This window comes from Rhinolophus sinicus, linkage group LG09 (assembly GCF_036562045.2).
Source record: "Rhinolophus sinicus isolate RSC01 linkage group LG09, ASM3656204v1, whole genome shotgun sequence".
Taxonomy (NCBI): domain Eukaryota; kingdom Metazoa; phylum Chordata; class Mammalia; order Chiroptera; family Rhinolophidae; genus Rhinolophus; species Rhinolophus sinicus.
This window is the reverse complement of record NC_133758.1, coordinates 45894427-45922080: the sequence shown is the minus strand read 5'-3', so window position 1 is coordinate 45922080 and position 27654 is coordinate 45894427. Positions and strand designations below refer to the sequence as shown.

The 27654-nt window shown below is 35.2% G+C and overlaps 1 protein-coding gene and 1 pseudogene across 24 annotated transcripts in view; both read left to right on the top strand.

Moving 5' to 3' along the window:
• The window catches only part of DLGAP1 (DLG associated protein 1), an 860924-nt gene that overhangs the window by 583018 nt on the left and 250252 nt on the right, over positions 1-27654 (top strand). For 2 of the 24 annotated variants that reach the window (XM_019755715.2, XM_019755713.2), the window contains exon 1: positions 12099-12250. The exons of 20 other annotated variants lie outside the window; for them this stretch is intronic. In XM_019755715.2, coding sequence (XP_019611274.1) covers positions 12200-12250 — 51 coding nt within the window. In that variant the 5' untranslated portion in view covers positions 12099-12199. Of the gene's footprint in view, positions 1-12098; positions 12251-27654 lie in introns of those variants that run through there. 2 more of the 24 variants (XM_074340273.1, XM_074340270.1) reach the window with 2 other exon arrangements.
• On the top strand, positions 9851-10781 carry LOC109460395 (proteasome subunit alpha type-3; annotated as a pseudogene).

Below are 27654 nucleotides of genomic sequence, written 5' to 3'. Positions count from 1 at the left end.
AGGTGTCAGTTTGGTCAAAAATCCTCAGGTGAGGATGATAGAGAAGATAGGCAGCTGAATTTATGATTCTGGCATTCAAGAAGATGGCAGGAATGGAGAAAGACGATTGGGGAGTTATCACATAGAAGGTAGAGAAAAGTCTGAGTGAATGAGATCACACTGGGGCATGTGTAAATTAGAAGATGCAACAGCACAGGCCAATTTCCTGGGCTATGCAGACTTTAGAGCACAAATAGGAAGTTAAAGGAGAGCAATAAAAAAGAACGATAGAAAGGAAACCAAAACTTCCTTTCTAAGAAGGGAAAAGAGAATTTCAAGAAATAAGGAAAGTTCAACAAGGTCAACTATCCAAGAATGGTCGAGTTAGACAAGGAATGAAAAGTCTATCAATGAATCGGACAATTAGGAAATAGTTAATACCTATTGAATTTGCCAATAGTTTCCTAAAATGATAGGGTAAAAATCATTTTGTATACATTGTATGCATATATATGCTGTTCCTTTTAATAAATGCTTATTGTTTTTAATAATAGTGTAATTTTAATGAAAATGTGTATAACTATTAAATTATACTAATGCACCATGGTTAGACTATTCAGTTTTTTAATTATTTGGCATTTGCATATTTTTACAACTTTCAGCACTATGAATAATTCTATAACTGTTTATTTCAGTAAATGCAAAAATGTTTTTTCTGGTTAATATTCCCGAATATTATGCACCATTCAAAAAAAAGAAGTGCAAGTAAATGTTAGTATTTTAAAATAATTTAAATATACTAATTTTGAATAGTTATTTTGCAGAGACTTTTTTTGCTCTTTCCATTATTTTCAGATGGAGACAATCACAAATATCTGGACTGTTGTCTCACCTGGAGTGCATACTTTTAAAGCAAGGATTTCCTTAGCATACCATATCCTGAAGCCCTCTATTAATGCAGTAGTATAGTATGTAATAGTCTGTACACCAATCCATTTCCTTTCTTGATATTATAAACAATTTGACACCCATTAGTAGTAGGTTTCTTTACTTTCAAATAACTAATTTCCCAACTATTAGCTATTTTTGTTGACCTCACTTCACTAGAGATCCTTAAACTAAGTTTTATTTTAGCAATCACAATTCTCTCATCTAATTAACAAAAAAATTGGGCCATTGCCTCAGTGGCCTGCATTCAACCTTATTTTGACTGGCAATTTTCTAATAATATCTCACTCTCTTTTCCACCCCTGTATTTATAATAGTAGTTGCTGTTCCATTGAGTTCATTCTTTTTCCCAAGTTCTCTTTGGCCCCATTATGGGGTTTTTTCCCCACATTTCTTTTTCTTTTCCTCTTATTTACTTAGTAACATATTCAATTTTTTTTACAGTTACAAGTGCTTCAAGAAGTATCCAATTATTTATTCAGTAGAAATTCCTAGAAGTGGACAAGCTAGGCCAATGGGTATGCAAAATGTTAAGGATTTTTGCACATATTACCAAATGATCTCTCCAAAGTTTGTCTGATTTTTCATCCCAATACCAGTTTCTATTCTTGATGATTCTTCTCTGTTGTAACTACAAATCCACGTTCCTTTAACTTGAACATAGAGCTACGTGAAATAAATCTAAATACTTTTCCACATGGCAGGCCTTCAAATGTTTAATGAAAACTGTTATTTGCCCCTAAGTCTTCATTGTCCCATCTTCAAAAGACCTAGTTCCTTCAACAATTCTCTAAGAACAGGAGTTCAAGCACTGTCAGTATCCCAATTGACAAATTGTGTCTTGTTCCAAGAAAGCAATGTGGCTCTGACCTTGTGGTATATTTGTGTGAACAATCTTACAGTTAAATTCAGATTTCACAGCATCAGTTGAAAATCTTTGGATATGAACAACCTATTCTATCCATGTACTAACTTGTCTGGCAGCCATGCCAATTTGTTTCACACTTAGATAAAATTTTTGAGCCATTTTTTTCACATGAAATCATGTTGACATGTTTCTCCCACCATGTACTGTGCACTTGGGTGGTTTAACATAAGGAAGAATATTATATTTATTTTTACTAAATATCATCTTATAAATATGACTATGTCTTTCGAGCCCAGGGCCACTCCTTACTGTTATGCAGGTTGTGCCCTGTCTAACTCTAGGGACCACCATTTATATTAATAGTCATTTTAGTGTTATTTGTTTATTACTATCATTTTCCAGCAAATGGCAATAGAAACTTGAGGAAGAGACAACTTGTTTCTAATTCACCCACCTAAAAGTGCCATTTGGATGACCAAAAAGAATGTTTCTGCTGTCAAATTGGAGAATACTAAATCTGAAATCCAGTATTTTAAATACTTTCCCAAGATATGTTATATTGTAAATCTCATCATGGTGTCTAATACATCACCATCAAAGTTGATGACAAAAATGTTCAGAATAAGGCCAAAAGAAAGTCTTGTGCATACCAGTAGAGACCATTCCATAGTTGTTCATGAAATAACTTATATACCATGTAGGGGAAAATCAATCAACCAGTTATGAAGCTCCTATCCAGTCCACATGTCTTTTACTTTGTTTAAAAGTATATCATTTTATTACAGGTATTATTGGGAAGGTCCATAGAGTTAATATGTATTTATTGGAGAAATTTTGTAAAATACATAAGAAAATAAAGATAATAGAAATTGCCCAGAGATAACCACTGTAAACATTTGTGTTGTTGTGGTTCTTTGAAAATACTGATAATATTGATGAACCTCTGAATAAACTCACCAAGGAGAAAAAAAGAAAACACAATGTAAATACTATCAGGAATGAAGAAAGGAACATGAATAACTCTACAGTAGATATCAAATCTGTCATATGAATAGAACAGATATACACTTCATACCAATACATTGAAAACTTAAGTAGATAATTTCTTTGAAAAACAAATTCAAAATTCAATAAAAAGAGAAACTTTGAATATACCCATAACAATTTAAGAAATTGACACATTAGTTTAAAATTCACTCAGAAAAACAAACACTAGACTCAAATAGTTTTATGAAGCTCCAAAGAAAATGTAATCTCTGTCATAAAAAAATTCTTCTAGAGATCTGAACAAAAGAGATTCCCAATTCATTTTAAGATTTAGTATATTCTTAAACAGACAAGGGCAGTTTGAAAAAGGAAAATTTTAATGCAATTTCTATCATGAACCTGATTCAAAAATTATTTTTAAATATTTTAATAAAATTAAGTAATGTAAAATAACATGACCAGATAGGATTTGTTTGGTAATGAAAGGGAGGCGTAACATTAAAAAATATATTTGCATAATTCACAGCATAGGAGATTAGAGGAGAAAACACATACGACTATTTCAAAATATGCACGAAAGGCATTTCATAATATTCAACAGCCATTAATGATTTAACAAGAAAAAGTAAAACAAATCAGGAATAGAAAAAAAAATCTTTTTTTTTTAAAGTTTAGGTCATCTAACTTTTTTTAAGGTATTATGTGCATACACTTTATTTATCTGTCTATCTATTTATTTGTTTATTTATTTATTTTTAAGGAGGGCACAGCTCACAGAGTCCCATGCGGAATCGAACCGGCAACCTTTGTGTTATTAGCACCATGCTCTAACCAACTGAGCTAACCGGCCACCCAAAAAAAAATTCTTGAAGTATATCTACATATACAGAGGGTGCTAAAAATATATATATACACATTTTAAGAAAGGAAGAAACTGTGTTAAAATTGTAATAATACATACTTATAACAAAAGACGAATACAAGTCACGTTTGACTTCTGCAATTACAAGAGGTGCTCAAAGTGGTTACTTACCATCAGCGTAATTTTAATAATTTTTTACTTTCTTAAAATTTGTATACTTTTTTTGGCACCCTCTGTATATAGCTGACAGGAACTTCATGTAAGGTTGCATCTTAAAAGTGTTTCTTTTAAATCCATGAAGAAGATTATAAACCTTTTCTAAAATGTATTGAACTAGATTTTGGCTGCTGGTTCTTTTTTTTATTGAGGTATAATTGACATATAATATTATATTAGCTTCAGGTGTACAACATAATGATTTGATATTTGTATAAATTGCAAAATGATCATCACAATAAGTCTCGCTAGCATCCATCATCATACATAATTTAAAAAATTATTTTTCTTGTAATGATAACATTTAAGATCTACTCTATTAACAACTTCAAATATGCAATACAGAGTTATTAACTATAATCACCATGCTGTGACATCTCCAGGATTTATTAATATTTTCTAACTGGAAGTTTGTACCTTTTGACCCTCTTCACCCAGTTTACCCATCTCCACCCTCTACCTCTGGCAACCAGCAATCTGTTTAAATGCATGAGCTCAGGGTAGGTAGGGGGGAGGGTATCTTTGTTTTGTGTTTAGATACCACATGTAAGTGAGATCATGTAGTATTTATCATTCTCTATCTGACTTATTTCGCTTCGATAATGCTCTCAAGGTCCATCTGTGTTGTCACAAATGACAAGATTTCATTCTTTTTATGGCTGAATAATATTTCATTGTATGTATACCACAATTTTTTATCCATTCATCCATCGATGGACACAGGTTGTTTCCATATTTTGACTATTGTAAACAATAATTCAATAAACATGGGAGTGTTGGCCACTAGTTCTTTGCTGGCATTTTTTCTGTTGAAGTCATTCTGTCTACAACTTGTCCTCTAGTGTTTTCCCCGGGAAAGACTCATTTGAGCAATAGTACCCAAATTCTAGCATTTTTACCGCTATCTTTTTACTAAGTCTATACTTGAAGGAGAGCTTGACTAGATAGAAAATCCTTGGCTCCTGGTTTCTTGCCTTGATATCTTAAATAGATGTTACTACATTGTGTGCTGAAGTTAAAATTTCTGTGGGTAAGTCTTATGTCAACCTCATTTTTTCTCCCTTAACCTGATTTGATCATTTTGCCTGAATGCCTAAAGGATTCTTTCCAAAATTTTTTCTAAGATATGTCTTTATATTGACCATTCTGGATGACTTTTCACTGATAAAATAGATACCTTTTCATTAAGTAGATTTAAGTCCTTTTTATTTCAGAAAACCTTTCCTAAATTATATTTTAGGATAATTAATCTCTTCTTTTTCTCTGACTTTCTGCTCTGGAATGACAGTGATGTATATGTTAAATATATTTCCTTGTTTCTCTAATCCTTCTTTATCTTTTTTATCTCTGTACAATTACTTTGTTTTGTTTTATTTTCATTTTCATCTTTTATGTCTCTTCATTTACCTTCCTTTCCTTTAATTCTGTCAGTTCCTATTTTACATCCTCCAGCTGTCTGCCAGCAAACTTTTATTGTCTTCTCACTTCTTCCCTAAGTTCTTATAACTCTGCTTTATGCTGTGTGCATCCTTTATATTTGTAATTGCTCCATTAATTATTGTCTTGAATTTGCGTTATGCTCTTAATCTTCTTTGACAACATATTTTTCCAGTGCATTGTCATTATTTACAAGAAATTTGTGACTGCTCTTTTTCCTTTTCTTTATAGTACCTACATGTGTATTTCTTTTATGTTACTCCTATTGGAATAAGTTGCATTTTCCTAAGGAATCAAAAGAAGTTTCCTTTGGAGAGACTGGTTGGGCAGTAGTTTTTCAAGCATTCATGAATCAAGGGCTTCTTTTGCTGTTATTACAGTTATAAATAGTTTCTTTATGCTATGAGGTATCTATGTAGTCACACGTCCTCTGACTCTCAGACCAAACCTAGTTCTTTTCTCCCTCAATTACTTTATGGATGAACTCACAGGCTGCCTGTCACATGGAGACACAAACGATACAGTGATTTTTAGAATAAATTTTTCTGGCCCTTAGTGACATTGGCCCATTCACTCTCCACCACCTACATTAGTCCTGGCCTCTCCCATAGCACGTTCCTCTGAAACTGAGGTTCTCATTTTGGGGGAGTATATATTTGACAGAATTTTCTAGGCTCTGCTACATCTAAGTCCCCTACATACCTCCCATTTACCTATCACATTATTTTGACTTCTCTCTTTGGCTTTCTGCCTGACTCCAACTTTGGAGTTTGAGGATTTTATACTGGTTTTGCTGAAAATGCGGTTTAGGGTTACTTCTCTTCATTTGGTTGCATTGTTGTTTTATTATTTGGAATGGATTCCAGGAGAAGTGAGAAAACTCAGTTCCTGTGAAAACCAGTCCTGTTAACATTGAGAAATATTTTGTTACTGTTTTCTTTCTATAAAGATGCTTTTGCCTAAGGAAGCTCAGGGTATGTGTTTACCTATCGATCAAGTTAAACTTCACAAAAATAAAGCACAGTCGGTTTAACACACTACTTCTTCATAAACCCAGGCTGCTTCTCTTAGTGCTCAGAGACTTTTAATAGCCTGTTCTAGGATGATATTGTGTTGTAAATTCAAGCGCATCAATCTATTATCTTCTGGAGGATTCCAAAGATTTCACCTTTCCCAGCCACATTTCCCTTAATAATCACCCACCTTGATCCTGGGGTCCTACTGAAATCTCTTTGAGTAAACATAAAGATATAATTTGCCTAGGCACAAAAACTTAAGCTTAATGTTTTGAGGTGTGCCCTCTTTTTAAAAAGAAAAATCTCTTCATTGGGAAAATTTAATTATTAATCTAACAAATCATTTGATATTTTAAATTAACATCCCGCATGTTAATTTTCTAAGCAAAATTTGTGTGTTTGACTAATAATGGATCTTCATGTAGTAGTGACATCGTAGCCATGTTGACCAGGGAAGATATAGAATGGTCAGACTTTATAAACAAGAAGAGTAGTCCTTACACCTGACACAGAACAGATGCTTTAAATTATTTTGCTAGTAGCAATTATGCTATCATTACCCTCTCACCACAGCCTGTCAATTTAAGAGCTCTTCCACTTATTCAAAAAATATTTACTAAATGCCTACTATTGCCAGGCTCTATGTGGATGCAAAATACAATGATAATAAGGACACAATTCCTACTCTCATGTTTCTTATTATCAATGGGGAGATAAACATTCTTCAAATCAATCACAAATAAATTTAAATTTACTACTATGGTAAGGGCTACTGTTGAATTATGGTGTGGGATTTTCCGTGTTTTCAATCAAGGCTGTCCCTTTCTTCATTGAGAGGAACTGTAGCTGAATTCTATTTCCCACAGGACTAGGACCCCTTTCTTAGCATTACCCTAAACATCTTGCACCTAAGATTAGAGTGCTGGGTCCCTGAACCCAAAATGTTTATTCCCTGCCTTCTCTCCATGCAGTGTATCCCTTATACTTGCCCTGTTAGGAGAGTGACCAATGGCGATGCACGGTTTCTCCTGAGTGAATTTAACTAGAGACTCAACCCAAGTGAGTCTCTTCAAAGTTGCCACGAGTGTAGTGGCTCATGCACCTTCTGTTCATTAGGACAAGTTTATCCCAAGTGGCCATTTTTCTCAATACCTACAAAGGAGATTATGATACTATAATAGCACATTGACTTAAGGAGCTCAGGAAAGCATGCCCTAGGAAGTAATGGTTGGTATTAGATTTCACGGAAGAGCTAGAGTAAGTCAGAAAATGAGCCAAGGGAATCATGCAAAGGAAGGAAGAAACAAAAGGGTCACACAGAAATCTGTTATGGCTAAATCACCAAGATGATGCAAGATGAGTCTGGGAACATTTTCAGAGTTATATCATTCCTGGCCTTGGATATTGTGTTTAAATGTTGAATCTTTATATGCTTGTTTGTGTGTGTAGGACGGTGGAAGTGGGGAAGTCTAGCATCCACTTTGACTTCTGAAAATATCCCTTTAGATGAAGTGAAAAGATAACTAAAATGGAAGGAGAACCAGTTAGAAGTATAGTATTCCAGGTGAAAGAAAATGGATTAGGATGGTGATATTGATATTGAAGCAAGTGGATAGTTTCCAGTTATTACAAATCTACAGGACTTGGTGATGTGAAGGGAAAGGGAAGTGTCCAGATGGTACCTATGTTTTTGACTTGGTTAAAAGATGGCGTTTCTATTCACTGAAGTAGAGCTACAGTGAGGAAGTAGGGCAAGAAAATTAGTTTGATTTGAAGGTGCTGTGTATGAAGTACTTTGAAATATCTAAGTCAAGTTGTCAAGTACCTGAAGTTTATGTGGAAGATCTGGAATGAAAATATACATTTATGAATCATCTGCATAAAAGAGATTTTCCTGGGAATTCAAATTTCTCTTCACCATGCTTCTTCTACGCTTTCCAATTTGAAGATCGTTTTCTTTTATAGAGAAAATTGTAAAGTTTGAGAGTTTGGTGTTTTGTCCTCCTCCTCTCTCCTCCCCACTGCTCCTCCTCCTGCTGCTCGTCCTACTCTTCCTCCTCCTTAATCATCATCTGTTCACAATATACCATCTGGACCAACCCTTGAGATTGTCCTTGTTCTTCTATTTGTTCTCATTTATATCATTCAAAAGGGCCTTTTTTTAACTGTCCTTGGCTTTTATTTATTCCTTTTAATTTTTTAATTCACAAACTTCATTTTCTTCTCAGCTTCAGACCTCTTGGTACAATTCTTATAGATGCTCTTTGCTTACCTATATTCCTTGATTGTGAACCTATCTCTCATATTTGAAACAAATTGTTTTAATTTGAACACTTCAAAATCTTCCTTGTACAATTATTTTGGTTTCTTTAGAGGTGTTCTTCTTTTATTCTCATCTGAATGATTTGATATTATACGTTCAAAATTAAGGTTTGCAATCCTTTCATTACTTTTCCTCTTGAATCATGTGCGCTTTCACATTATTTAATCAAAAATAAGTCTCCCCCTATTCTCCTTCTTTCCTTTCATCTTTCTTCCCTTTTTCCTCCTTTTCCTCTTTATTCTCTTCTTCTTCTTGCTCTCAGTCTGTCTGATTTGGGGTGTTTTGCCATGTTTGAAATTAGCCATGATAAAACAGCAGCACAAATGGTTCTTTAGGTAGGTATACAACTCATGAGTCCTCAAGGGTTTCCTGCATTTTGGGTTTCCCACCTCTTCCTGTCTACCAGAATTTATTACATATAAATACTTTTTGTAATTATAAACATGATATGACAGTGTTCCTGTGACAAATTAATGATTTTATTAACATCTTTATTGAGATATAATTTGCAAACCATAAAATTTCCTTATTTAAAGTATACAATTCAATGGTTTTAGTATACTCGCAGTGTTGTGCAGACATCACCACAATCTAATATAAGAATATTTCTATCACTCCAATAAGAAACCCTGTACTCACTAGCATTCACTTCCCAGTACTCCCACCCCAAGCCTAAGGCAACAACTAATCTACTTCTTGTCTCCATATATTCCTCCTTTTCTGGACATTTTATATAAATGGGGTCGTATAATACGTGACTTTTTTTGTGTGACTCACTTCTTTAAATCAGCATACTGTTTACAAGATTCATTTATGTTATAGCATGTATCAATACTATGTTTATTTTTAATGCCGAACAACATTGCATTGTATGGATATACCACATTTTTTATCCATTAATTTGTTGATAGAAATTAGGATTGTTTCCACTTTTTGGCTGTTGTGAATAATGATGCTATGAACATTTGTGCACAAATTTTTCTGTGAATAAACATTTTCATTTCTTTAGGATATATACCTAAAAGTGGAACTGCTGAGTCATATGGTAACTCTATGTTTAACATTTTAAGGCAAATAAATGAATTATTGCTTTGTCTTTATCATTTCTTATTAGAGGCAGCCATATTCTTATTAACTCAGGAAAGGAGAGTTTTAGGGTCTGGCTTTGCAATTTGACAAAGACGAGCAAGATTTAAAAGTATTTAAGCAGAGTGGGCACATTAGGCCTTGAAGCCCTACGCATTCCACTGGTTTTAGCAGGATGAGTTCAATCGGCACCGGGTATGACCCGTCAGCCTCTACATTCTCTCCTGATGGAAGAGTTTTTCAAGTTGAATATGCTATGAAGGCTGTGGAAAATAGTAGTACAGCTATTGGAATCAGATGTAAAGATGGTGTTGTCTTTGGGGTAGAAAAATTAGTCCTTTCTAAACTTTATGAAGTTGGGTCCAACAAACAACTTTTTAATGTTGATCAACATGTTGGAATGGCGGTAGCAGGTTTGTTGGCAGATGCTCATTCTTTAGCAGACATTGCAAGAGAAGAAGCTTCCAACTTTAGATCTAACTTTGGCTATAACATTCCACTAAAACATCTGGCAGACAGAGTGGCCATGTATGTACATGCATATACACTCTACAGTGCTGTTAGACCTTTTGGCTGCAGTTTCATGTTAGGGTCTTACAGTGTGAATGACGGTGCACAACTCTACATGATTGACCCATCAGGTGTTTCATATGGTTATTGGGGCTGTGCTATTGGCAAAGCCAAGCAAGCTGCAAAAACAGAAATAGAAAAGCTTCAGATGAAAGAAATGACCTGCCGTGATGTTGTTAAAGAAGTTGCAAAAATAATTTACACAGTGCACGATGAAGTTAAGGATAAAGCTTTTGAACTAGAGCTCAGCTGGGTTGGTGAAATAACTAAAGGAAGACATGAAATTGTTCCCAAAGATATAAGGGAAGAAGTAGAGAAATATGCTAAGGAATCTTTGAAGGAAGAAGACAAATCAGATGATGACAATATGTAACACTTAATTCAGCAGCTATTTTAAATTTCTAATACAGTCCCCATGTGACTATTTAGTCCTGTGGATTATTATATACCCACTGACCAATTTTCATTAAATTTTTGTCTTGTAAAAAAAAAAAAGAGAGATTTAAGCTACCAAAATGTCCTTCGATAGATGAATGGATAAAGTTGTGGTATATATACACAATGGAATACTATTCAGCGGTAAGAAAAGATGATATAGGAACATTTGTGACAACATGGGTGGATCTTGAGAGTATAATGCTAAGCGAAATAAGTCAGACAGAAAAAGCAGAGAACCATATGATTTCACTGATACGTGGTATATAAACCAAAAACAACAAAGAACAAGACAAACAAATGAGAAACAAAAACTCATAGACACAGACAATAGTTTAGTGGTTACCAGAGGGTAAGGGGGGTGGAGGGTGGGAGATGAGGGTAAGGGGGATCAAATATATGGTGATGGAAGGAGAACTGTCTCTGGGTGGTGAACACACAATAAGATTTATAGATAATGTAATACAGAATTGTACACCTGAAATCTATGTAATTTCACTAACAATTGTCACCCCAATAAATTTAAAAAAAAAGTATTTAAGCTAAAATTGTTTTACTCAGTCACATTGTCCTTATCTGTTGATAATCTAATACTAGTCTTGCTGTGGTGGTTGCACATTTTGCTTGGTAAAGCTGGATTTTAATAAATGCTGCCTGCTCAAGTTCTATGAAGTGAAACCTGGAGGAAGAGGAAGCTGAAACAGTTCCTTTGCCCATCTGAAAATGAGACACACTTTATTAATTTTTCTGGGATGTTTTCTATGGAAGGCATCATTTAAGAAAGAAAAAGTGTTTGCCCAAAGATTTCTAAAACATGTTTAATTCATTTGAAGAAAATTAATGAATTATTAAAGAATATGACTTTTTTTTTCTAAAACAGAATTTTATGTCCAGAGGACCAATATCTATTGCTATTTTACTCCTGGAGCCCTAACGTCTCTATCTGAATGTTGTATCCAATTTTTGTGTGCCTACACATTTATCTTCAAAATTATAATACATCTGTCTTTCCATCACTAGTCAATCAGTATTCTCTTTTTAGAAAATTGCAGAGATCACTCCCCCATGTGGATTTCTCCTTAACAATATACATTATCCTAAATATGCTGCAAAGTGAATCAATAGCCAAAGAATCCACCAAAATAATGAAAGATAGCAATGTAATTTTGCAGGGATAGTGAGCATCCAGGACACTATACCTGCAATTGCTATGCAAAATTGCATGGGCTTAAAAATCTGCACTAAGTATTCACTTAAGTATTATTCTTCAGTGATAAGGTTTGATTTCATTAAGTATCTTCATATGAATGAAATGTAAAGTTGCAAGTCTAGAGCTGTGAGGGATGGCCAACCACTCCCCACCTCCCAAGTTCTGTGTTTACTGCCTTACTCACCCACTTTGCATCGGCAAATCATAGAGAGAAGCTAAATGCTCTCAGCTGCATTATACCAAATCAAAGCTGAGATGAATAATGAACTTAATTTTCCATAAAGACATTCTGTTTGGCATTTCAGCTAATAAGGTAAGCTAATGGCAATTCTTGGCTATGGAAAAGAAAATAAATAGTCTCTTTGTGTTTGATTTCTGTGCTGATCCATAAATTTTCTTTGAACATGCTGGATTTAATTTCATGTTTCACGATGTCTGTGAATTTGGGATGAACAGTTTTATAAAGAGTACCCCCAATGTACCCTTTACCTTTGATTAGGTTGCTTATGGTACTAGAGGGGCTGAGGGAGAAATTCAGCTTTTGAGTAAGAATGGCATCTGTATAGTAATTTTTTATCATCTTTGGTGAAAAGTGAATTTAGCTAAACAGCAGAATATTTAGATGCAGCAAAGACAGACAAAATTATTTAAGCATGCCTTATGGAATATATTTAGCATGATATATTATAAATTAATGTTGAATACACCCTAAAGAAAGCAAAATACATACATCATGTTGGTTTCTGAGTCATTTCATTTCTAAGTACATGTTATGTTAAAGAAGGTATTATTTTCAGTTGCTAAAATTATTCCACAGTTTCAGTTTAGGTGGGTTTTATTTTGTACGATTACATTTTTAAAATAGCAGCATACCAGTAATATGAATTTTGCTATTACTTTCTTATTTACCATAACTGCAATGATTTCAGTTCATGTGGAAAATGTACTTGTTTATCTACTGAAGTTCATGGAATTAAAAACCATCTCCGAAACATTCATTGCTACTTTGGTTATGCTTTTTGTGATACAGCTTCTCAATCTTTAACATGGGGAATTTTATTTCAGTCAGATCGGAGCACAAATCCCTGAAACTAGCAAAAGCTTAGCAAGGTGCAGAGGAAATTATTTTTTTTTCTTTTCTACAAGAATGACAAAAATGAAAAATATGATTAAGATTTATGTTTTCTGGGCTCGCTGCCATGTCACCTGAAAATTAGAGACTCTATTCTCGCAAAGTAGGTGACCTCAAAAGATGTTTCAGAAGGTCTATTCAAAAACAGCCAAAGTATGTGGGAAATTTTGGAGAACTGGAAAGGAAACGTTTCTCCTATTCCTACTGTCTAATCTTCCCATTCTGTTTTCATGTGTGGAAAATAGACTGTGGACACCAGATGTGTGTGTGTGTGTGTGTGTGTGTGTGTGTGTGTGTGTGTGTGTAAATCTTTAAACATCACAATCAGACTTTTATAGAAAAGAAAAAACTTGTATTACCCCTCCCCTTTAAATTGTTCACAGTGTCTGTTTTTCCTCGAAGTATAAACAGGATGTTTGAGCACAAGTATTTAGCTACCATTAATGACTTAGTCCCACTTAAATACCATCCATGTTTCATCTACAAAATTTAGGCATTTCTCTTGAAATGCCTCTAGTTTAGTAAACCTATGAGAAGTAGAAATATCTCATTTTAGTATATCACAGTTCATTTTAAGAACACTAAGACAGACATATGTTACCTATTCATACTTCAAGGTTTTAGAATATGTTCAATTTTACAGCTATTGTCTGTTTGTAGAACTCTGATACAAGCTCAGATGTGGTAGCTTGTTTTGGATTTGTAATGTGTTCATTTCCTATTCCTCTTTCCCCACTTTCCTTCTCTCACCTCTTTGCTCCAGACCATCCTTGGCCGCCCTGTGACTCTTTTGTTCCTTTAATTCTGATATTTTTCCCATTTCCCTTCTCCCCAGTATTATTTGTCCAGAACCTATGGATTGCACTGCATCCATTTTAAAGATGGAAGAAACTAACTAGAAAACAAATTTTTATAACCACCAAGTTGTTATCTTCTAATTTCTGTCATTTGTACAGTACAAAAGCTTTTATAACAGCATGATTTTTTTATCCATTATAGCTAGCTAAAACCAACCTGATGATGAAAACATGCAAAGCTATCTGACCAGCATCTTTTTCATGCTTCTTGTTTCTACAGTGGTCAACCCACTCATGCTTCAAGATGAGATGTAAAATTGCCAAATGTGAGGCATGTGTTATTTACAGGCTCACGTGTTAACTCTCAGTGTTAATTAATGCAGAAAATCTAGAGAAAGCAGCACCACCACCTTACACACACACACACACACACACACACACACACACACACACACACACTCCAAAGACCACAGAGCAGTTATCAACTGAGGACAGTTTTAACCGAGGCAGCAGCATTATTACAGATGCCCCACCATCATAAGATGTTTTTAGCACCATGGCAAGGAGGCCTGAGCAGAAGGCCACAAGTAGATTTGTTCTCAAATACACGTGAAGCCCATTCTTGGGGACAGTCAGAATTTAGTGGCAGAGGAGCAAAGATGAGTGATGACTAAAATATCACTACACTTGGTTATTATTGTTAATGTTGCCTCATTTATGCTCACAGGCTGGAGGATGCAGGATATCTGCGTTATAAAAATAAAACCATTACTCAAAATCTGTTATCTCTAAAATGGGGCTCCATATCTTCCCCACAAACCTCCTTAACCTGTTTCACGTCCTTGTAACTGGCACCACTACCTACCCATTTTTTCAACCCAGAAATACAGGCAAACCCTTAATTTTTTTCCCTCTACTTCATTCTCACATCTCTAAAGTAAACTCATAAAAATTGGTTGGATGAATGAATAAATGAGTGAAAAATCACTAAGTGTTACAAATTTTATTTCTATTCACTTCTCCCCATTTTCTCTGCCACTATCCTAGTCAAATCTCTATGGTTTCTCACCTAGATTATTTTAAATGCCTCCAAGTAGTCTTTCTGTCTCTAGTTTTCCCTTACTCCAGTCCATTCTGTATATCGTAACCCAAATGATCTCTCTAAAATACAGACAGAACCACTAAATCTTCTGCTTATAAATCCTTCAATGGTTGCTCCTTACCCTCAGCATAAAGTCCCAACTCTTTAACATGATTTACAAGGTATGACATAAGTGGGGGCCTTTTTCCTTCACAGCTTCGTTTCTTAACACTCCCATCCAATCTGAATTTCAACCATACTGATCCACTTTTCACTTTCTCACAGGTGCTGTGTTTTGTGTAAGTTGCTTTCTCCTTTTGTCTCTTCTATCTATCCATCCTAAACTCTTCTCAACCTTCTTACCCCTTTTCAACCTTCTAGTCTCGTCGGAGATGTCACTTCCTCCAGGAAGCCCTTTCTGAGTGGCCAAGTTTGAGTTCAATACTCTCTACCAGTAATTCTCATATCATCCATTATGTCCTTATCATGCTCCTTTCATTTTATATAAGATGACCTACTTCACTAACCTATCAGTTCCATAGAGGTAGCTACGCAGTCTCCTATTCACAGTTGTGGCCTCGATCAAGCATAAAGTAAAGTCTATCTGAATGCGTGAGTAAATACTTGAACTCCCTAACAAGCTTTATTACCTTTGATTTTGATGATACTGTAGAAAGTGAATACAACGATTCTTCATGTTACTCATTCCGACAAAGTACTGTGCTAAGGCAGTTCATATAAATTCTTTAATCTTGTTCTTATTCCCATTTTGTAAATGAGACAACTGAGGCTCAAGTTGCCTTAAGTGACACTGCTATTAAGGAATGTGCCCCTCAGTCTATTTGATTCCAGGGGCCATCTCTTTCTCTTCTCCTCATGGCCCACTGCCTTCTTAGAATGAGAGAGAAAATTTAATCTTAAAAGTGGATTGCAGAAAAATCCTTGATTTTTCACTGCCTACCTGTTCATTTGCTTTCTCACCTCCAGTGGTCTGCCCTGAGTATATTTTTTGCTTATTGTTCATCTCAAAGTACCTTTCTTTGTACTGTATTCTTTATTCTTAAGCTTTCTTCTACTGCCTCTATGCCTCCAGGAGTTTCCTGCCTTTCTTGCTCTCTCCCCAGTGAAATTAGCTGGGCCTCGAATTTCTGTTTCCATTGTCCTTTTCAACAGAGATATTTTTTATGGTCCTGCTCTATGATTACTTTTTCCACAGTGCTTTTGCCTGAGCTCAGTGAGCCCCCTAATTTTCATCAGCTGTCGCCTGATGTCAGACTACTTAGGGGGCTTCCACGGTTCTTTCATGGGGGAAGCAAATTGCTACTTGTTACCACCCAACTGCTTAATTAGCAGTGCTCTGTGGAAGAAATATCTGGAAGTACAGCTAGAGAAGGCACATGTATAGTTTCTGGGAAATGTTCCATTCTGTGTTGACCGTGATAGTGTTTAGGGTCCTTATAATCCAAACTAACACACATTGAACCATCTCAAAATGTGAGAGACAGTACAGCACTCTGTGAGGAGCAAAGGCTCTTGAGCTGACGGATCTTGATTTGAATCCTTTTTCTACCATTTATCTATGTGACCTTGAGCAAGTCAATTAACCTTTCTGTGCCTCAATTTCTTCATCTGTAAAACAGAAATAATAATGGTGCCTACCTCATAAAATGATACCTGGCACAGAGCAGGTACTTTGTTAACCATATGGTTGTATTGGTGGTAATAGTATATAGAAAAATGGCTCTGCATGTGGCCACATCCTAATCCCAGGAAACACTCAATGTTACTTTATATGGCAAATGTGGCTTTGCAGAAATGATTAAGTTAATGGTCTTGGGATAGGGACATTATCCTGAATTATCTGGGCAGGCACCAAATATACTCACAAGTGTCCTTGTAAGAGGAGAGCAGAGGGAGACTTGGTCACAAAAGAAGGCCCTGTGACCATGGGAGCAGAGAAAGATTTGAAGAGGCTATGCTATTGGTTTTGAAGGTGCAGTAAAGGGCCTGGAGCCTGGAAGGCAAGGAATGCAGCTCTAGGCAGTCGAAAAGGCAAGGAAATGAATTTTCCCCTACAGCTTCCAGAAAGAGCTCAACCCTGCCAATACTTGGTTTCAGCTCAGAGAACTAATTTTGGACTTCTGTCCTCCCAAATTGTGAGAGGGTAAATGTAAGTTGTTTTAAGCCACTACGTTTGTGATCATATGATTCAGTAGCCATAGGAAACTAATACAGTGGTGATATTTGGGGACATAAAAGATGACTCCAAATGAGCTGATAATATAAGGAAGGGGTTATAACAAAGGCTGACATGGGGGAGGAGAAGCCCTGTAAGTATTAAATATGTACCTGAATGCATGGTTGGGGGTATCACAGTGCTGTGTGTTAGAGAAAGTATAGGAGAAGATCGCAGGACGAAGCTATGTGTGGGGATTTTAGACAAACAGAAGTGAGGTCTTGTGGAGAAGGGAGGTGATCAATGGTGGTTGAGGGTGGGATATGACAGTGAAGGGTGGCTGAATAGACGGTGGAATGCCCTGTTTAGGAAAGAGTGATCAGCTCAGAAGGCTGGTTTGGGGAATTTCCCTGGGCAACAGGGCATACTGAGGAAGGGAGGAAATGCCTATTCAGAAAAGATAACCACAAACAAAAGGAGACATTTTCTATTACTCTCAGTGCCATGTTACTGACAGAAAAAGTCAATCCAAGAAATGGAATTTTGAAAAAGTCCTGTTGTGCTTTAAACCAAGTAAAGAAGATGGAGAATCTTAAAACCGTTGGCAAAAGACGGAGTGCCTTTGATTTAATCTATTTCTAGCAGTATGCAGAGAGGCTTCTGTCTGAGGTGAAGTTTGTTTAATTTGAACTCCCCATGTATTATGTGTAATTTGGTATTTCCTGCAGAAAGCCCTGTGCCTTTTCATATGGCCATGCCTCCACATATGCCATTTGCTCTCCTGTAATATCCTCCTCTTCTCCCTGGGCCCCACTGGCAAAGTCTTGCCCATCATTCAAGTCTCAGGTCAAGTATGACCTCCTTGAACCAACTTCCATGCTAACTGCACTGTCTAGCATGTGTTTTTTAGCACTTTCCACAGTCGATTATAACCACACTTCAATGCTTGTTGCTCCCTCTCCACTAATCTCACCTCTCCCTCCAATAAACAAATACTAGTCTAGGGAAAATACTAGTCTATTGATACTTGTGTCTTCCGCTCCCACTGTGCTTGGCACATAGGAAGCATTTGATCAATGTGAATGGACGGATGGATGAATTGATTCATTGATTGCATCCTGTGGGCAGAGTTTTCATGGGATAAAGAAAATAAACTTCATGAATCCCAGGTCAACGTCTAAAGAAAATAAGTCCTTCTATCTTATTCTTTCAAAAGCAAGAAATTACAAAAGGAGGAACTGCTTCATGCCTGGCACAAGGATTAATTCCTTTATCATTTATTGCTCGGTTCGTACTACAACTCAATATCAGAGCTAGAATTTAAGAACAAGTTTTCTTCTTCCCCAGATCTAATTTGCCATCTCTTTTATGACACAATTTTTTATTACCAAGGCAGGCTGCAAAAGGAGAATAACAAAATACTATGTTAAATGCACACTAATTTATTTTCAAGTATGATAAAACCACAGGTCGGGTTTTACCTATTGTATTGCACATTTGAGGGAAAATTATCTAATAACCATCGTTTTTTTTAAAAAGATACATTTGTCATGTTCAGTGCAATATATATAAATGGATGCTACTATTAACATTTTATTACAAAAATAAATAGTAAGAGCAGTAGTGGAACACATCACATTCAAATGTGAAATAAAATTATCTTATATGAATTAAATACATCACTAATAAATTATCAAGTGATTAAGTATCTACGTACAGCATCTACCCACAGCAAGAAAGCAACTCAAAGGCCTACTTAGGATATCCAAGTCCCAGGAACAAGTTATAAACTATTTTATCTTTATTCCACATCCATTAGAAGTATTTAGAAAATTTAGAGTTACATAGTTAACAATCTGGCTCTAAGAGTTCATGCATTACAGTGAATAGAAAAGGTGACTGCTCCCTACCAAATAGGGGAATTGTGGGAGAAAGTGAAATCCTACACTTTAATCATGCAGCATACATGTACAATTTGAGCACTTTCTATGTGTGCAAGACACACTGCCAGGTATTGCTGGCCATACAAATATGTGTACCAAGAATGCCCAGTTACTGTGCTTTACAACTACTGAGAACTTCCAGTCATACTTGTTTATAAACAATGGGGAATATTTCTTAACAACTGAAAGACCCTAATTAGTGTGATTAAAATTGATAAATTGCTTTAATAAAAATGCCTTGAAAAAAAGTACAACTAGCATTTTAATATTTCCTTATCTCAAGTAGACTAGTTATATTTTACCAGCTTTTATTACTCTGTATTCAAGTTCTATGCTGGTAATTGGAGAATAATTTTGTTGGGCTGAAACACAAAAACTCAGTTCTTTTATGGACTCACTGAAGCTGCCTTACCACTGATGGCTGGCTATTATTCTAACACAGTTTCTGCTTTTTTGCTCCCTCCGCCCTATTGTTTTAATTCTGTGGCTCTATCCCAATTTATATTATTTTAAAAATCACTAAGAAATTAGATGTCATCAATGTACTGGTTAAAAATTTTGTCTGTTTCCCAAACTACCGTGGAATTTAGAGAGAGAAAAAAATGTTTATTGCATTCATCACTGCACATGACTTTGATAATCTGGGCTGTTTTGCCTTCTCAATTGTAAATTATGTCTAATATTTTAAAATTTGAGGTATTTTTGAAAGTTTGTTTATAAAGACAATACATTTGCATGCAATACAAGATTAATCATGTCCATTTTGACAAAATTAGTGTATTCATACCTGAGTTGAAAATCACATACAAGCAGAGCTGAAAGGAGTCATGAGAGGGAATATACTTAAAGGTCACCTTATGTCTAAATGCTTCATTTTTATAGAAAGGAAATAAATACTCTACGCTATTGAGGACGGACAGCTGATTCGTGCTAGTGAAAGTTTAAACATGAAAGGAAGAGAAAGAAAATAACATATGTTTGGATTTCAAATACTGTTACATCATGACACCACAACTGAAAAGAAGATGGAAAACACATCTTGAAAGCCTAGTCCACACATGTGGGCCCCCCACAAAATCCCTGTGCCATTTTAATAGCACAGTTTTTTTCACATGTAGCAGTTGGATCTAATGAGAGGCTAAATCTTGCTTTTGTGCTAGAAATTGACTTACTTTGTCCCTTATTCTGAGTTCTCTTGTAGCCAGCCCCAGGGCCCCGAGAGCCTGCTCCATTGTTCATCATTAGTATTCATCACTTTTACAGAATGCTACCGGGTACTCAGAACTGTATGGTGCTAGTCAAAATGAAACACAAACTCCCTGTTCTAGGATGCAGACCATTGAAAGCATTTAGAGAACCTAAGAAAAGGAAAATACAATAGTGATAAAACAATGTGTCCAGTGGGAGGGCCACTTAGGCCACCTCTGAGAGGTAGATTCTGAAGGGAGCTGGAAGAATGGGTGGTTGAGAACACTTTCTCCCTCTCAACCTGACCACCTACTGCCACAGCTTCAGGTCAGCAGACTACCTTGGAGCAGGAGCAGGTGGCAAGCCCAAAATGGAGCAAGTCTGGTATTCAAGTCACATAACGGGAGGGGCAAAGAAACACAATTCCTCAGTGGGAAAATACCATTCACCTGCAGTCCATGTAACGACATTCAGGGTCAGGAGAATGCCTGACGAAGGAAGAAAGAGAATTGAATCCCATTACCTTTTATGAGTACTCAGAGAAAACTTCTAAAAGAACTGAGCATAAAAATGTTGCATAGTGATGACATACACCTTTGCCCTTACAAAGACCTGATTTCCTCTTTCATATTAGCCAATAAATGTAATTTCCTCCTAACATATTTTTTTAATAAAATAAAATCAGTAGGATTCTAAGATAGGTGTATTTTTCTGGGTGGAAAAGTAATGCATTTGGTTTCGTTTCATTTCCTCCTAGTGTCATAATCCTTTGCCATCAGCTGTACTACCAAGATTGGAACACTGATTTTAACATTTCATACTTTAAATGACTATAGTTCTCTTGTATATCTACTCGGTTTGAAATTTGGGATGACAATATATTTTCAGCTAAACCTATTTTAATCCTTATCCTAGACTCAGTGAAATCGTATGGCTTAAGGCTAATATTACCCACTTATTTTTGGCAGGTTGGCATAAACATTGTTAACTAAGTCTATAAAGTCAAGTAAAATATACTCAAAATCATCTTTGTATTTATTGTTGTAACCACAGTGCCTGCCAGAGAGGAGGCACTCAATAAATAGTTGACAAAAGAATGATGGGGAAAGTACATAATTAGAAGGGTGAAAAAAGAAAAACTCCCCATATGCAATTATCAGAAATTCTTTCTAATCATGTTTAGTTTTCCTTTAAGTTAATTACAATCACCAAACAGTAAAACTCAGGTAGGATGTCTTTATACATCCAATGATTGTGACTGGTTCCAAATGAGCTATAGGTTGTATGTTAGAAAGGAGAATAATTTATATGAAGTCCTCATAACATAAAACTTGCCTTTCTTACATAATATAAATGGCAAATGTGGCATTAGAATTATGCTTCATTTTCCAAAGGTTTTTTTTTTTTTTTTTTTTTTTTTAAAGCATCCACAAATGTCATCCCATCTATTTTTAAGCAGAGTGCTGCTGGATAAACAGCTGAATCGTCTAAACCCAATGCGAAAATTCAAAGTTTAAATAAGCTATTTTATCACATTGAAAATAAATGGTGCTGACTGACACAGAACATATGGGTTTTGCATTCAGTTACATGTATATTTTCTTAACTTTGAATGTAAAATTCTAGCCCAAGCTGAAAAAATAGAAAAACAAAATATACACTTTAATAATAGTTAAACATTCTAATTTGTAATTCTCCTACCCAACATTCATTAATTTCCATTTATAAATTCTTCCTTAGGTTTTCTTTGCAAGTGATGGAGTAGTCTCTGTAGATTGAGATCATGTAAAAACAACACAAATTTTACACACAAATTCAATACAAACAGACCTATACTGGCTGTAGGTTTGCAGTCTCTCCACAGATTTCATATTTTTAATTAAAAATGCATTTGTGAGGCGGCCGGATGGCTCAGTTGGTTAGAGTGCGAGCTCTGAACAACAGGGTTGCTGGTTTGATTCCCATATGGGCCAGTAAGCTGTCCCCTCCACAACTAGATTGAAGGCAACGAGCTGCCGCTGAGCTTCTGGAGGGGCAGCCAGATGGCTCAGTTGGTTAGAGTGTGAGGTTTCAACAAGGTTGCCAGTATTATTCGACTGGACTTGGAGCTTAGCTTCGCCCTCCGTGACTAGATTGAAGGACACGACTTGGAACTGATGGGCCCTGGAGAAATATACTGTTCCCCAATGTGACCCAATAAAATTTTTTTAAAAGTACCTTTGGGGCTTCTCCACAGAATTTATTTTTTAATACAAGATATATATCTTAATTCTGAAAAAAAAATACAAGTAGTACACAACGGAGATAAAAGAAAAAACTCCCTGCCTCCTAGTCTCCCCATTGCTACTGTCTAAAGATAACCACCACTGTTATCTTTTTAACATTTTCCTTCTTGTGCACATTTTCATACACAAAATATATATGTATATATGTGTGTGCATATATGTATATACACATATATAAGCACATTTTCTTTTGTAACAAACTGGTATCATACTGTAAATACTGTTCAGCACTTGGCCCTTTTAGTTTATAGTATATATTGGTCATCTTTTCATGTTAGTACATATAGACCCACCATCTTCTTTTTTTTTCCAATTAAAGTTTATTGGGGTGACAATTGTTGGTAGAGTTATATAGATTTCAGGTGTACAATTCTGTAATACATCATCTATATCTCACATTGTGGGTTCACCACCCAGAGTCAGTTCTCCTTCCATCACCATATATTTGATCCCCTTTACCCTCATCTACAACCCCCCTCTCTCCCTCCTCCCACCTTAACAGGTAACCACTAAACTATTGTCTATGTCTATTAGTTTTGTTTCTTCATTTGTTTGTCTTGTTCTTTTGTTGTTTTCAGTTTTATATACCACACATCAGTGAAATCATATGGTTCTCTACATTTTTTGTCAGACTTATTTCACTTAGCATTATAATCTCAAGATCCATCCATGTTGTCACAAATGGTACTATTTCATCTTTTCTTATGGCAAAATAGCATTCCATTGAGTATATACACCACAACTTCTTTATCCAATCAGCTATCGAAGGACACTTTGGTTGTTTCCATATCTTGGCCACTGTGAATAAAGCTGCAATGAACATTGGATCACATATGTCTTTATGGATAAATGTTTTCAGATTTTTTGGATAGATACCCAGGAGAGGGATTGCTGGGTCATATGGTAATTCTATTCTTAATTTTTTAAGGAAACTCTACACTGCCTTCCATAATGGCTGCACCAGTCTGCATTCCCACCAACAGGGTATGAGGGTTCCTTTTTCTCCACAGCTTCTCCAACACTTGTCACTATTTGTCTTTTTGATGATAGCCATTCTGACTGGGGTGAGGTGATATCTCATTGTGGTTTTTATTTGCAATTCTCTGATGATTAGTGATGTTGAGAGTTTTTTCATATATCTATTGGCCATTTGTATGTCCTCTTTGGAGAAATGTCTCTTCAGTCCTCTGTCCATTGGATTGTTTGTTTTTCGTTGTTGAGTTGTATGAGTTCCTTATATATTTTGGATATTACCCCATTATCGGAGGCAATGTTTGCAAAAATCTTCTCCCATTCGGTTGGTTGCCTCTTTATTTTGTTGATGGTTTCTTTTGCTGTGCAGAAGGTTTTTAGTTTGATATAGTCCCGTTCATTTATTTTAGCTTCTACTTTCCTGGACTTTGGAGTCAAATTCATAAAATGCTCTTTGAACCCAAGGTCCATAAGTTTAGTACCTATGTTTTCTTCTATGCAGTTTATCGTTTCAGGTCTTATGCTTAAGTCTTTGATCCATTTTGAATTAATTTTGGTACATGGTGACAGATAGGAGTCTAGTGTCATTCTTTTGCATGTGGCTTTCCAATTCTGCCAGCACCATTTATTGAAGAGGCTGTTTTTCTCCATTGTATGTTTTTTGCTTCTTTGTCAAAAATTATCTGTCCATATTTATGTGGTTTTATTTCTGGGTTCACAATTCTATTCCATTGGTCTATGTGTCTGTTTTTCTGCCAATACCATGCTGTTTTGATTATTGTAGCCCTGTGGTACAAGCTAAAGTCAGGGAGTGTTATACCTCCAGCATTGTTCTTTTTTCTTAAGATTGCTTTGGCTATTCGGGGTCTTTTGTGGCTCCATATAAATCCAATGATTTTTTTGTTCTATTTCTTTAAAAGTGCCATTGGAGTTTTGATGGGGATTGCATTAAATCTGTGTATTGCTTTGGGTAATATGGCCATTTTAACTATATTGATTCTTCCAATCCATGAACATGGAATTTCTTTCCGTTTCTTTGTGTTGTCTTCAATTTCTTTTAAAAATGTCTTATAATTTTCAATATATAGGTCTTTCACATCCTTGGTTAAGTTTGTTCCTAGGTGTTTTGTTCTTTTTGTTGCAATTGCAAAAGGAATTGTGTTTTTTTTCTTATATCTTTTTCTGAGATTTCATTGTTAGTATATAGGAATGCAATGGACTTTTGTATGTTGATTTTGTAGCTGGCAACTTGACTATATTCGTTTGTTTCTAATAGCTTTTTAGTGGATTCTTTAGGGTTTTCTATATATATAGCATCATGTCATCTGCAAAAAGTGACAATTTAACTTCTCCTTCTATACCTATTTCATTCAGTTGTTTAATCATAAATGAATGTTGTATCTCGTGAAACATTGTTTCTGCTTCAATTGATATAATCATATGATTTTTGTTGTTTATTTTGTTTATGTGGTGTATCACATTGACGGATTTGCATATATTGAACCATCCTTGTGCCCCTGGGATGAATCTCACTTGGTCGTGTTGCATAATCTTTTTAATATTTTGCTGCATTCAATTTGCTAGAATTTTGTTCAGGATTTTTGCATCTGTATTCATCAGAGATATTGGTCTGTAATTTTCTTTTTTTGTGGTATCCTTCCCAGGTTTTGGTATCAAGGTAATGTTGATCTCATAAAATGAGTTAGGGAGTATTGTCTCTTCATCAATTTTTTGGAAGAGTTTGACTAGGACAGGTATTAGATCCTCTTCGAATGTTTGGTAGAATTCACTAGGGAAGACATCTGGTCCTGGACTTTTGCTTTGGGGACTGTTTCAGATAACTAACTCAATTTCTTTACTGGTGATCAATCTATTTAGATTTTCCAATTCTTTGTGATTCATACTAGGAAGGTTGTATGTTTCTAAGAACATGTCCATTTCTTCTAGGTTATTGAGTTTGGTGGCATATAGTCCTTCATAGTATTATTGGATGATCCTTTGTATTTCTGTGGCATCCATGATAACTTCCATTCTTTCATTTCTGATTTTGTTTGTCTTTTTTCTTTTTATCTTAGTGATTCTAGCCAAGGGTTTATCACTTTTATTAATCTTTGCAAAGAACAGCTGTTTCTCACGTTAATTTTTTCTATTCTCTTTTTGTTCTCTATTTCATTTAGTTCTGCTCTGAATTTTATTATTTCTTTCCTTCTGCTTACTTTGGGTTTCACTTGTTCTTCTTTTTCTAGTTCTTTAAGGTGTAATGTGAGGTTATTTATCTGGGATTTTTCTTCTTTCTTGTGATAGGCCTGTAATGATATAGATTTTCCTCTTAAAACTGCTTTTGCTATATCCCAAAAATGTTGGTAGGATGTATTTTCATTGTCATTTTGTTTCTATGTATCTTTTAATCTCTCCTCTTATTTCTTCTTTGACCCAGTCATTCTTTAAAAGTCTGTTGTTTAACCTCCACATATTTGTGGTTTTTCCTGCTTTGTTTTTGCAGTTGATATCCAATTTCAAAGCCTTGTGAGGAGAGAATATGCTTGGTATGATTTCAATCTTCTTAAATTTGCTGAGGCTAGTTTTATGTCCCAATATATAGTCTATCCTTGAGAATGTTCCATGTACACTAAATAAGAATGTATAGTCTGATGTTCTAGGATGAAGTGTTGTATAAATGTCAATTATGTCCATTTCATTTAATGTATCATTGAGAGCTAATATTTCTTTGTTTGTTTTCTATTTGGATGATCTATCCATAGCTGTCAATGATGTATTTAAGTCCCCTACAATAATTGTGTTTTGATCAATTTCTCCCTTTATTTCTGTTAACAGTTGTTTGGTATATTTCGGTGCTCCCTGATTGGGGACACAAATATTGGACTGTTGTATCTTCTTGTTGTATAGTCCTCTTTATCATTATGAAACGTCCATCTTTGTCTCTTGTTGCCTTTTTCATCCTGAAGTCTGTTTCATCTGATATCAGTATGACTACACCTGCTTTTCTATGGCTACCGTGTTCTTGGAGTGCCAATTTCCACCCTTTCACTTTGAGTCTATATTTGTCCTTGTAGCTAAGATGTGTCTCTTGGAGGCAACGTATGGTTGGGTTTAGTTTTTTTATCCAATCTGCTACTCTGTGCATTTTTATTGGTGAGTTCAGTCCATTTACATTTCAGTTGATTATTGATATGTGCGGATTTCCTATCATTCTATCTTTGGTTTTCTGGTAAGACTGTGTCTCCATTGTTTCTTTACCTCCTTGTTGCTGTCTATTTTTTCAATGTGGTGGTATTCTATGATTTTTTCCTGTATTTCTTCTTTTATTATGTTATATGTTTCATTTCTGGATTTTTTTTTTGAGTGGTTACCATTAAGTTTATGTAAAAGAAAGTTCTGTATTTAAAGTACAGGCAACCCCCGTATAACAGGGTTATTAGGTTCCTTAAAACCTGCCGAGTTATGAGAATCTGTGTTCTATAAAACAAAGAACTAGTACAAAAAAGGGAGCTTGGTTCCAAAAACTTAAAAAATATACTATTATATTTTTATAATTAAGAGAAATATCTTTATTACAGCAATGTTCACCAAAAGTATAACATATTAATATGTATTTAATAATGTTTTCTTCTTCATCACTACTAAGCACCATTAACCAACAGTGTTTTCTTTTTGACAAGATATCTTCATCTTCTGAACCGTATACTCTATGAACTAAATGGATTTAAAATTATAATAAATTTTAAAATTCTGCAGTCAAATATGATACGACATTCTCCTTGAATGAAAAATTTCAAATGAGATATCTTTTGCTTTTAAAAGCTTTTATTATGTTCCATGTTATTCAGGGATTTCCCTAATTTCAGATGAGATATATTTTGCTCTTAAAAGCTTGTATTACCGTCGTGTTATTCAAGGATTTCTCTATGTTCAAATGAGATTTTTTTTTGCTCTTAAAAGCTCTTATTAAACTCTGTGTTGTTCGGGAATTTCTCTAATTCTCAAACTCTGTCAGAGTGAAACCATGTTCTAGGGTGCAGTGTTGTACGAGGTTTTTCCTCAATTCTTGAACTGTGTTAGAGTAAAACCGTGTTATACAAGTGCCGTGTTATACGAGGGTTACCTGTATATGGGGGTACCTCC